At 39.8% G+C, this 13,205-nt stretch overlaps 1 protein-coding gene across 5 annotated transcripts in view; it reads left to right on the top strand.

Annotated features, from left to right (window-relative positions):
• The window catches only part of kiaa1549lb (KIAA1549-like b), an 81,344-nt gene that overhangs the window by 52,639 nt on the left and 15,500 nt on the right, over window positions 1–13,205 (top strand). For all 5 annotated transcript variants that reach the window (XM_075462182.1, XM_075462174.1, XM_075462190.1 and 2 more), the window contains exons 5-13: window positions 526–745; window positions 1,101–1,234; window positions 1,965–2,133; window positions 5,852–5,911; window positions 7,753–7,904; window positions 8,271–8,442; window positions 8,929–9,092; window positions 10,970–11,005; window positions 12,576–12,766. In XM_075462182.1, coding sequence (XP_075318297.1) covers window positions 526–745; window positions 1,101–1,234; window positions 1,965–2,133; window positions 5,852–5,911; window positions 7,753–7,904; window positions 8,271–8,442; window positions 8,929–9,092; window positions 10,970–11,005; window positions 12,576–12,766 — 1,298 coding nt within the window. The remainder of the gene's footprint in view (window positions 1–525; window positions 746–1,100; window positions 1,235–1,964; window positions 2,134–5,851; window positions 5,912–7,752; window positions 7,905–8,270; window positions 8,443–8,928; window positions 9,093–10,969; window positions 11,006–12,575; window positions 12,767–13,205) is intronic.

Genomic DNA, 13,205 nt, shown 5'->3' with positions numbered 1-13,205 from the left:
GTAATTTAAAATATGTTAATATACATCTTTATTGTAATTCAAGTAGTAATAAGAAAAACATTGCCCAAATGGGAATCATACTAAGATCCTACATTTGAGCTACGGTAATGTGCTGTCATTGTAACTGACATACAAACACTTATTTTATTAGGTATATTGATTACATAAGTACAGTTATACACTCGATGGAGCAACAACAAATTTACATGTAGATACTGAGGTTGACATCTTATGTGATCAGTGCTATTCCACAGCACTGCTGTGCTGGATAGTACACATAGACGTGCACTCCTGCCGTGTGGCATCACTTTTATCTGAGACATCAGCAAAGTAAGATGTGGTCTGAGGTCAAAGTGAAACAGTTTGATACTTACAACTAAAGAAAGCTGTGAAACAATGTTGTTCAAACTGGTGTAAAGTCATTCTTTCATCTTTCGTTAATGGGCCCTCGTGTTGGACAAATTTCCGATAAAGCCCCTGAAAAACATTTGATTGTTATGTTTTTTTCTGACTCAACTCTCTTAGGTGGAGACTGTATTTGGCTCTCCCAACATGACAGTGGCTTATCATGTGACTGGAGGGGATATAGTTTACCTCCCATCCGTAGTGATGGAAGCCTTGGCTTACTACGGCCGCGATAAGCTGATTGCAGACCTACGACAGTACCTCCCCTTGGTAACAGCCTTGCCTCTTCCTGTTGCATTGTGGAGACCCAGCCCTGCCACTGGCTTCCAGCTGAAAACAGGTCAGCCAGTGCTCAGTTGGGATGAAAACAAATAAATAAGTCAGCGATCGGCTTGAGAGTTACTGTTATCTGTTCCTCTTCTGGCTGTAGAGTGGAAGAGAGGTGAAGAAAAGAGAAAAATATGTTTTTATGACACTGTATCAAAGAAAATATCAGGAAATATCTCTCTGAATACATAAGGTTCTTTTGATTTAGCACATAAGATCTGAAGTATATATTCTCATGAAAAATATATTTTCATCTTTTTATACGTTCATATTTTCAGTGTTCCTAATTATAGACAACAATGCATAAACAGCAGAACTTTTCCAAAAAATGCCTTTAAAAGTTTGTCGTCGTGCTGTTTCTATCGTAGTGTTGCAGTTTGTGGGAGTGGCTGATAAGCCTCGATCCTGTCGCTTCTCTCAAATGATGGAGCAAAGGCTTGAGAAGGTGTTTTCTGAGGCGCAGGCCAAAGTGTTCAACAGTATGAGCAGACTCTCAGTTCAGGTACTGTGGCGGAACAATAGTGCTACGATTATTAATCTGCATTGGCGCTTTCTTTTATTATTAGTTATGCATTAAATGGTGTGGTTGGTAGACTTGATGTCATTGTAATTAATAAGAAAAAACACTGACATGATGTTCCCTATTTTCCCGAACGTGTTATGTGCAGAGAGCCTTTCAGAACCCAAATTGAAAATAAACATTAAATTTGCTTGATAAAATTGCAGCGTATTAGTGTAAACTATAAACAGTTTTGTCCCCTTTTTAGGCACCAATGTCACAGTTTGGTTTATGTGATTTGGCAACTTCAAACAGATGCAAACTGTGTGCAATTTGGGCAAAATGGCCCCATAGTGTATTGGGATTTATTTATTTATTTATTTTTTAAAGCTGCTTCTGAGATGTACATTAGTTAAGCTTGAGAAGCAATATTTGTTTTCATTTTAATGAGCTGCCTTATTTAATTACACCTTATGTTAAAGCTAATTTAACAGTTATGCATGAATATAGAAAAAAAAGACACTACAGTACTCTACTGTCAGTGCTTCCAAATTTTTCTGCTTGTTGATCAAAGATGATGACTGTTTTTTTTTTTGTCACGGTCTTTTATGTGATTTGCTTCTAATTTCCACATGACAGTGTACAGTACAGTCATGAGTAGTTTGGTTGTTATAACCATTTTTCTCTGAGTCCTTTTCTTTCTCTGACCTCACCTCTTCCTGTTTGTTTCTAGATCCTGAGTGTCTCTCAGGCAGCAGGCTATCCTGCCGTGTCATTGGTCTACACTGTGAGAAATGGGACCGTCTATCTCAACGGCACTGCTGCTTCAAATCTCCTTGGTCAGCTCTCTGCTGAGTTGGTGGGCTACTTCCTCTTCTATCCGCCACTTGTCATTGCCGAGCGTAAGTATCAGTTTATATTCTTACTAACATACGCATATTTAGTCAGGAGCGAGTCAAAAACCTTTTGACAACAGGTGCTAAAAGTAGTGCTCTGGTTCTCTTTAGGAATAATTTGTTCTAAAAAACTGGCATAATATTTTGGGCATTGACACCAGCAATCGACATAGAAATCAGGACATGATGCAGAAACTCTAGTTGATTAACTTAGTGCAAGTTATTCTTACTGAAACTAAGCCTGACCCAGGTTTGAAGTACTTGGATGTTTTTGATTGCTCTGATGCTCCTAAAACCACTTTTGTATTTTGATATTTCAGTCACTTGAGATAGTTAATGAAAAGACGCAACTAAGCCCATGACTTTAATCTCAGCCTCCATCTGTTTTAGGGTTGTACCTTAACTAGACAAACTTAGAGTGACAGGGAATCAGCAAGAGTCTAAACAACAATGCCAGTAGTCCCAGTCTGTTTCCATCTCCAGTGTAGCTGCTCTGTCGAGGGATATGTGGCAGACTCACATTGTAATGGGACTCAGATGCTCATGAAATGACACATCACTTTATGGTGTGTTATTAATCTCCAGTGGGGAGATGTATTGTCTTACCCAACGTTAATCACCGTACATTCACAATAAAGGTCTGGGACAGAAGTATTGCAACTGATAGAGAGATTTCAACTGAAATTCTCGGCATCTTTCAGAAAGCAGAGTCTGCCTTATTGATGAGGGCTCTGCTGATGCTCAATGTGTAAATAAAAGCTATGGGACCTTCACAATCTATTGCTCTGAAGCAATTACCGCTTAACAAAACATCCTCCATCATGTACTCTGAAGTCGAGCTCTCATATTACATGACATATTTTATAATTAGCTTCTGCAGATTGTAGCCATCTGCATCAGGATGGCAACACTTTATATTCAGCTGTATTGTTTAAGAATCTACAAGTCCCATTTTAATCAGTTCAAGTGATTGAACCAAAGTCATTTAAGGTTTTTTTTAATGTTCAACATGCTTAATAATATGATTGTGTTTTGATCTCTGAGGGCTGCTAATACACATATACTGTAATCTACATTCACTACTGTGCTTGAATGCAACTTACATAGATGGCAAATCCCTGCTGATTCTATGCATCTTGTGTAGACAAAGTGTGACAGATTGTGTTGTATAGTGTAATTCTGTGTGAGTAAACTTCGATTTTAATGAGCTGAAAGAGATCTGGAGATTATATAGAGCTTTAAAGAGCTGTGGATCGAGGCCCATTATGCAAATTACACCTCTGGTCGACTTTCTCTTACAGCAGAACTAAGATCAGTTCTAATGGTGTCTAACCAGCAGCAGTGTTCGGATTAATCTTGGCTGTGGTCAGTCTTACAGTGGTCTTTGGCTACGTAAGATAATAATGCTGCACATAACATTAGATTTGAGAATGCTTGAACCATGTCTCAGGCCAATGTATTTCCGATTCTAGGTTTTTCCTTCATTTGCCTAAACTTGCTGCAGAAGTAGATCAACAACAAAGAAACTAAAGAAAAAGTCAACTCTTTAAGCTCTTTAACGCTGCTGAATTTAACGAAATGAAAAACAGATGCCGCCCACTATAGTAGCCCACCTCCATGCTCCACACTGTAAACTGCAGCTTTGCATTTTCCAGCTACATAGGGACACGAAAGTGTTTCAGAGTGAAGGTGACAAAAAAAGTGCTGCTGCCATGTAAAGTATAGGGAAAAATGATAGTTTTTTGTGAACACTAAATCATCTATAAACCTCTTCTATGAGAACTAAAGTAAAAAGAAAATTGACTAACCCTTTGGAAGATGGTTGGAAGATGCATGTGATCACGAGCTGCTTTGAAGGATTCAGAGTCATTTGTTACTGTGATGTTTAATAAAATAAAATCTGTCCATCTTAGGAGAAACATACTTTTTCTTAGCTCAGGGCCTCGTGTGTCGTTTGCAGAAACTTTCTCACTCAATTACCCCAATAACTTCCAGGATTCCCTAGCTCTCTGAAACGAACTGTAGGGTTCATGACTTTCATTATTCAGTTTCACTGTAGTGGCCTTTCCATTGCTGCTGATGTGATGTATATACAGATGACTGATGACCACATGCACCTGGTAAATAAAATATGGTCACATAATACTCCCCCCTCTATATGAGCTTGTGTGTGCAGCTTGAGTCCCTCATTACGCAATCTTCCAAACTGGCTTGGAGAATGGGATACAGATGACACCAGAAGATACTGATATAAGATGAGGTTTTGTCATCAAAACAGAGAGAAAAGGAAGGTTGAGTTTCCATGCCAAAATTCCAGGGAGCATGAAAACCAAATGGATCAGCTCCTGATCTGCAGTATCGCTTAGGGCAGATAGCAGTTTTGGTTACATACTGTTTAGATTCAGATAAATAGAAACTCTGTTAGTAAGCCTTAAATTAAAAATCACTTTGTGCTGCGATTGAATTAAGCTAGAAAATGTGGTTAGCTGCAGGCGGGATGTTTCTCTGGGTGAGAAGACAAAGAGGGGAAGGAAAACTCCACAGAAAGAAGAGCAGAAACTGACATGGAGGAAAACCCAGTGAAACAGGAGTGTTAAAGAACAAGAGGGTGGCTAGCAGGGATTTTGCTCTGTTTGTTTTGCTGCCACACTGAAAGCGATATCACGCCACTCACAGGAGGTGTGAGCATATGCTCGCAGCGGCTGCCTCCTCTCTTCAAAGCCAATTATTGCAGTAAATAATTAACAGTGGGGATTCTCCCACCACCTCGGGCTCTGGTCTGACAGAAAAGGCCCAGGATCTCACACCACTCCATAGTGCCGGTTTCATCACCGTGTTTTCCTGTGGCACTTGTGTAGGGGGGACTTCCATGTTGAGTTCTTTTACTTTTACTCCGCCACTCTCTGGCAGTTCCTCTCAGGTGGAATATGAGTGAGGCTGTTGGTAAAATCCATCGACTGCACCTGAAAACTACGCTCTACAAGCAGTTGAAATAGTGTTTTAATAATAGCTTTCTGTTGGAGAATTAGATTTTTTTTTTTTCATTTCCTGGAACGACTTCCAATTGCTCTTTAGTGTTTAACCCCCTGGCTCTCATAATAAAGTACCAGAGGTTTGTGTGAAACCACCTTGCTGATTTCTCTTCTACATGATTCAAGCTAATAGAATGCATAGAACTGATTTTGCTGACAGCGCTGCAGCCTATCCATTACCAGTGCTAAAATCCTTACTGTTCCTCTCACCCTTCTCTCCCAACTCGTCGTTTCTGTCATGCCTGAGTGTACAATTTTGCGAGTCGGCTTTTACAGGCCACTGATACAGCATTCCCCCAAACACTGCTGCACCAGCCTCCAGCGCAAGAGCTTAATAAGGCAGGAAATAGATGTAAGAGAACACAGACACAAGCACAGCTCAGACAGCTTAAAGCGCTGCATTGCCTCTGTATTTGTCTGACATTCAACGATGATAAAGCTTTAAAATGAGACTCGGGCACAAAAAACACGTGTTGAACTGTCAACCGCTCCTGAAATCGGAGTATTTTTGGTCCAGATTTTCAAGAAAATATAAAGAATCTGTTAAACAAGATCAATAATGTGGGATCGATGTAGATGTTTTCGGCATTTCTTTCTTATCAGTTAACGGAAACAGGCTTCAAAGATAACTATGTCACTGCAGTGTGAAATGAGGGTGTCTGGTTTAACTTTTTCTTTTTTTCTCTTTGCAGCACTTGAATATCACAATCTGAACACGTCCATTGCAACCAGGGACTTCTGGGTTGTCACAGGTAGGGGTGGTTTTGCTTATAAATTTTACTGATGATTTCAAACAAAAAAGAAACAAAAAAACTTTGTTGGGGAGCTTCTTTATGGCACCTTATAGAAGGTATCGACTAATACGAAGAAAAAAGACGGGACTCTATATTATACAGATGTACTGTTTAAGGAAACTATAAGTTTTCTGCTTATGTTTACAGTCTGAACCGTCTTTGTTCACATGAGGCATATAGGGGTCCTGGGTAGTATTTGCTCTGTGGCATTTATGAAGGACCACATATGCTGAGCAGAAAACAATGAATCTCACAGCATTCAAGGGCATCCATAAAGATAAGGTGTATTATGGATGAGTTCTTCAGATCATACTGTGGTTCTTAACCCTGTACTTGCTGCAGTGAGAAGCTGAGTCAGTACAAGGTCAGCACCGCATAATGGGATTTACTCAGACTGAACAAGATATACAACCACCGTTATTGTTTCTCAGCTGTTGACAAAGTGGAACACTTGTATCAGTGACCACCAGGCAGACTAAAGCTCTGTTTTTGTTTTTTTTTGTCAAAGATTACTGTGATTTAATAAAAAAATTGTTTTGGGGGGAGGGGGGTATGACTCATGAACTCATACACCATTCAACCATTTTCGTGGCTGACATTTTGATTATGTTCGACAGCTGGCCTGCATGCACAGGTGCAGACGTGGAATACAGCCTCCGTGAACACACCTGTAGTTGTTCAACTCAAATCAAAATGCCTGGTCTGAAAAAAAAGAATATTATGGCTAAATTTCATACAAATGTCTCTTGATGTTGCTCACTGACGCTCACAGGCAACAGCAGCAAAATGTGCCTGACAGCAAACCGTTTCCATCTCTTTATTCATTTGCTGTGTACTTAACATACTATTTTGTTAGGTTGAGGCATCATAACAACTTGGTTTGTTGTGAGAAAAAAAAATACATGGTCTGGGTTCTTCAAAACGTTACTCTGCTTTTTATTGATTAGATTTGACATTTTAAAGGCTTCCTTCTTCATTGATAAGTGTCAAAACTGCAGTATGTGAAGCCAAGAGTGAGACATTCTCAGTGGATTTTCTGTGGCTTGTGGTTTGGAGGCCCTATTGGTCAGCTGTGTTTCAACCCATCCCACTGTTGCCTGATCAAATTTTGAATTTGGGAGTTGGAATGTCAGATCAATGCTGCCGGGTCTTTGCCGCGGGGTTTCTCATGGTATTGCTCAATGTATTGCACAGTCACTGACGGCTCACTCAACACTTCTTTCCTTCCAATTCCTTGGACATATCAAACATTCTAGGTATTCAGTTAGATATCAGACGTCTTTACGGATCACATCTTTAGAGCATTCAAACATACCAAGTTTTGGCCGCTCATCGGACTGGTGATATGTTTCAGATCTTCAGATCAGATCTTCCTGTGTCTGCCGCCTACAAGATTTGCTTAAAATGTGAAAATTAGGTTTCAAAACTTGTAGTCTTTGTGATAAATACATTTGAACAAATACCCAAACCAAATGTTTATTATCTCAGCATTAATAGTTTCTGTATTCAAATATTAATGCTTGAATCATTGTATGTTGTCAAGGCCACAATTTTAACGTTTTACAACACAGATTTACTAACTATATATAGATACACTGAATTCAAATATTCCTTCAAACCCTCCAAGTCTTCTCTACGTATTGTATGTTTGATAAGTCTGAAAGACACAGACACATACGTTTTCTATCCCTCCCCCTCTGTATCTTCCTTCTTTCGAGCAACTTTTTGTCAACTAGAACATTTCTTTATCTCTCTTTACAACCATCTGTTCATCCCCTGTCTTTCGACTACATTTGCAGTGATCCAGGATGTTGATAATGCCAGCCTGGAGGGACAGTACCAAAGCTTTGCTAGTCTGATGGAGCAGCGGGTGGCAGAGTTGTTTGTGTTGGCGGGCCAGCAGGGCACTCGTTTTAGGCGAGCCACGACTGTAGGCAGCTACACCGTCCAGGTACGAAACTGGTAAAAAAAAGATTCTTACTCCGATGTTTTGCCTGACTGCTCTGTTAGTCAGATGCCAATTAAGTCAAACTGTTTTGTTGGCTTATTTCTGACATGAATATTTCATAAGATATACACTTTGAAAAACACCTCTACACGCACTTGAATGATTGCTTGTGGTCAGCCCCCAATAATTAGGGAAAGTCTCAGCTCATCATCTGCTAATTGCCCATCAAAACAAACCAGTGGCTGAATCTTTTACTAAACAAGTGCTCTCTTCTGTTTTTTTTTTCTAATGTAACCTGGAATGTTGAATAACAGCTGGCTTAAAGTGCTCTGAAGCTCATGGAAAACATTTCTTGTGATTTCCCATCAGATGGTGAGCATCCGCAGAGTTTCGGGGTTAAAGAACCCAGCCGAGATGACCTATTATGTCCAACACAATGGCATTCCCTTATCAGGCACCTCAGCTGCCAAGGTCCTAAACACGGTGGATTCTCAGACCACGGCACTCACCCTGGGCTACTTTGTCCAGCTGCAAGCAGAACGTAAGCACAGCTTCCTTCTAACATTTGACGACTAAGCAAATCGACAGAAATTGTCACAGTAAGATATGCAAACCAAAAGGCATGACTCATGTGGAGTTTGTGTAGAAAAGCTGGTTTGCGATGAGGGGCATAGAAGAAAAGGTGGCTCTGTGATCTCAAATGCTCTCAGTGGGACAGTGTTTTTTTGGGCTACAGTGCCTCTCAGTATTGAGAGGCAGAGAGAAGGGGTGAGGGCATGCAGCATTCTCTTATAGATTGCTGCCTACAATAGCTGAATCAGACACACTGTACGTCAGACCAAGCTGTGCACAGTGTAACTTGGCCTGGGTGTGACAAATGCTTCAGTATGTTTAATAGTCAAAGCAGACTGTGTGTCATCATTCCAATGAGCCAGCTATTAAACAAACAGCTATCAGTTGATATTTAGGGTCTAATTAATGGCAGGCCATGGAGAAATGCTAAACAAAATCATGTTTGCTTTTTCAGCTGTGGTCAAGAACCCCTCTCATAACCTTTGGATAATCGCTGCAGTGTTGGCCCCGATCTCAGTGGTAACACTCATTATTATCATCATCACAGCTGTTCTGTGCAGGAAGAATAAGAATGACTTTAAAGCAGACGCCATTGGTAATCTCAATCCCAGAGCAAAGGTATCTGTCTTTCTTTTCATCTCTCTGAAACAACTTTAATTACCAAATGAGCCTCATTCATTTTTGTCCCTGGTAAATGTGATAATGTGTTGTTTTTTTTGGTATCACATCATCTTAAAGGGATAGTTTGCCTCTTTTGACATGAAGCTGTATGACATCCCATACTAGCAATATTATTTATGAACATTTTCTTACCCCCCGCTGCGTCCTGTGAGCCGAATTCCAGCCTCGTTTTGGCGTTGACGAAGGTAGTCCGGCTAGTTGGCTGGGGTTTAAAAAATAAAACGTTTTGCTTCTCAAAACAATATGCGTTCAAAAGAGTAATACATTTGCATCACAAAATCGTTCTCCAGGAAAAAGTCAGACCTCACAATCGCTTGGCGCTATTTTCTCTCTACCTTCATATCAATGCGTGCTGCCACCTGCCGACAGCCGCGCCTGTTTTGGTGTTTGCTGCTCGGAAGCAGGGGACTGTTCGGTCTGCACTTCGGTCTGCACAGTCTACACAGCCCGAAGTGATACAAAGGTAGAGAGAAAATAGCACCAAGCGATTGTGAGGTCTGACCTTTTCCTGGACAACGATTTTGTGATGCAAATGTATTACTCTTTTGAACGCATATTGTTTTGAGAAGCAAAACACTTTATTTTTTACACCCCAGCCAACTAGCCGGACTACCTCACAGTATGCAGCAGGGGGTAAGAAAATGTTCATAAATAATATTGCTGTTATGGGATGTCATACAGCTTCATGTCAAAAGAGGCGAACTATCCCTTTAAATTAAGATTAATTTTTATTTTTCATTTTTCCGTGGTAGGTTTGCCAACTACTTATGACCAGTCAGTGTCTTACCAGTAGCAGACAGCTAGCAGCATGCTCTCATTTAGCAAAATCAGGGAGGAGTCCTGACAGGTGAGACAAATTAACAGCTGCTCAGAACACCTAAAACTGTTCAAACCCCAAAAATGTCATAGTGATTCAAACAACAGTTATTTACTATATCTTTAGATTTTCTCCACTGAGTTGCTATGAATCATTGCATGATCCATGTTTCAGACTTATTGGATAGTTTAAAGGCGGTCATCACTTTTGTAATTACTCCCTTTTACTGTTTTATAGATGCTTTGAGATTAGGCTCACAGAGGTATCAGTCAGTGCTGATCTGCAGTAAGATGTATCATGCAACGCTTGCATGGCAAGGGCAGTAACAAAGCAAATGCATTTATGATGCAGTTATGTGGTTAAAATAAATCTAAAATCACTGAATTTATTGAACCACCATGAAATCTTTTAGCTATATTAGATGGTGAGAATTTGCTCTCCCGACATTGGTGTTCTCAGTGGTTGTTAGCTTAGCTCACCTGCCAGCCTTCCTGCCTGCATCTTCAAACTCACAGCAGTCTACTGCAGGTACGATACTCACTATTAGCTACTAGTACTTAATTCAACCCTAGTAAAAATAGATAAATAAATACATAAATCAAAATATCCCTTTTAAGGGATAACTTTGGATGCGAATTATTGACCTGACAAAGACGTTAAACCATATAAAGGATATGTTTCACCATTTTTATGATGGGTAAACAATCGATAGAAGGAAAAAAACAATCAGCTTGTTTTGCCTTCTTTGAAACTTTATGGCTGCTGTCTGCAAACTTTGTGTTGTGTGTGTCGGTGAGTTATGATGTGTAGGTGACCGAATGCAAATGAATTAAACTCACATTTTTTGTGTTGTAATCCCCATCTGTATTCTGATCTGTATTTTTCTACAGTGTAACATCTCAGTCGTCCATTTGGTTGCAGAGTTCTAGTTATCCTTGAACACAAACATGAACCTGATGCGCACGGCTTGAATAAACAACATTTTCTTTTGTTTCAGATGGCATATCGGAGAGATGTGGGCTATTATCACCAGGTATTTGTCTCTCTGTATTTCTTCTCATTACGGCTTTGTGTTTTCATTTTCAAGGCACAGCTCATCTAGCGGTGGGATTTGAATGGAAGTCTGTGTGGATAGCACTACTGATATATTTCAGTAAATCCTGCTGTGCTGATGAAAACTAAGGATGTAATAGTACTTTGGAGAAACAAACCTTTCACAATGGGATTTTCTTGGATGAAAGGCTAGGATCTCCTGTTCTTCTTATAGCATTCTCCAGGTGACAACATGTAAAAGACTAAGCTGTACAGAGGATGGTTATTCTGAAGCCTTTTTTCAAGCAGACTCTTGTTTATTTTGTGCAAGATTGAAAACCTCTTTCATTATTGTTGCATCAAGGGTTGTTACAATGTCCTCATCAAAGTTAAAGTTGTTTTTTTTGTGCTCAATGGTTGAGCCTAGCTGGCATACAACAGGGAAGATCAATAAAAATGCACAGAGTAATTCCCAGCACATCCCACTGCTTTATTTTTTGAATTTCATTAAAGAGAAAGCAATAAAATCTTCAATATTAAACTGTAAAAGCACTTCAGTTCTGCTTCCAGAGCACTTATAACACAGGTTGCTGCAAAGTCTCACCTTGTAAAAGATGCACCTCAACGACTTAATTCCATCAGATATGAAATACTATCAAGTGACCTGACAAACCCACATCACATTTTATTCAGAGTATTGGGCCAGTTCATGCTAATAAATAATGTAAAAGCCAAGGAAAATTCTTAAAAAATGCTACATAGAAGCAACTCCTAAAAATTTAAATGTGGCTCTCACATTAGCTCCACTGCATTACTCAGTATGTGCAAGCCGGCCTCTTTTCATCATGCTCGCTTGCTAGAGTTTCGTTAAAGACCAGCAACAGTAACACTTTCAATGAAAATCTTTACTCACCGTGTGTGTGTGTGTGTGTGTGTGTGTGCTCTGTAGAGGATTAATGTTCAGGGAAGTATCATGCATTGATTTTTCACTTTGGCTGGGCTACTTTGAGGCAGTGATGTGTGTCTGACGATTTATGACACTCATGACAGCAGTCCTAAATATTTCAGTGTATTTGCATGTCTGTATTATATTAGAATGTGCATCTGCACTATACTTGCCTCTTATGTCTACATGTATGTTGATATCAAGTGCATAGTCATCTTGTTCCTCCCTGTCGTCCATAAATGTAAAATCTATCATAACCTTTAGTTTCGTTATGACATTTCAGTAAGATTGTGCAAATCTCATCTTGTCGCTGCCTGTTGTGAGGTACATATTTGACAAAAAAATTCGAAGAACACAGAAAAGGGCCTCAGTTAAATATGTGCTCTTCTTCTATTTAAAGGCACAGCAGCGCAACAATCCCAGCTGTGCCTTGTTAATCCTTTGGACATCAAATTATGCATTTTTCAGCTATATTGAGATGCTTGTCTGTGTGACAATTACGGCCGGGCAGTGTATACCTTTGTTTCTCCCGTAAGTGGTTGCTTTTGTATGATTTCAGAAGAACAAAATTAATCTTGAGCGGCCCTCTCTGTCTCTTTCCATTTCGACCCACCTTGTCCGTCAGCCGGTCCAGGGTTTTGACTACGCCAAGCAGCACCTGGGCCAACAGGGTGGAGATGAAGAGACGCTGCCTGTCAGTCAGGATACATTAGTGATGTCCCTACAAATCCGGGACACATCACTATCACTAGAAAAGGCACTACAAAAAGATGGGACTGCCAACAAGAAAAGTCTCACCGCTGACAAACACAAAAGGTACACTTGGCTCCACCCCCCCGTTTACGTTATCTGCTTATATACGATCTTTTTGCACGTGAGTCAAGCAACAAACTCATTGATCTTCAGCCTAACAGAGGACACAGTCTATGCTGTGTGCATCTTTATTATTTATGATGGTTATAATAAATTAAAAGTCAAAGTAAAAGCCTGGTTGTATAGCTGATTACTCACTGTCTTGACAGGAGTCAAGGACACAAAAAGTATTAAAACACAAGGAGACAGTTAATGTAGACACATTTTTTTGTACGCAGATTTGTCTGTGCAACTTTGTAAATCAAAGTTATCAGTACGGCATAGTTAAGGAAAGCTAACAAAATGACATTTAAAAACAGTTTATGTTTATTAGAACTTAACATGCTGTAAATGATATTGGGGAGTATTGTTTGGGACTGGAGTGCATGTTAGATATTCAAGA

This window comes from Odontesthes bonariensis, chromosome 1 (genome assembly GCF_027942865.1).
Source record: "Odontesthes bonariensis isolate fOdoBon6 chromosome 1, fOdoBon6.hap1, whole genome shotgun sequence".
NCBI lineage: Eukaryota > Metazoa > Chordata > Actinopteri > Atheriniformes > Atherinopsidae > Odontesthes > Odontesthes bonariensis.
This window is presented reverse-complemented; position numbering and strand designations above follow the sequence as displayed.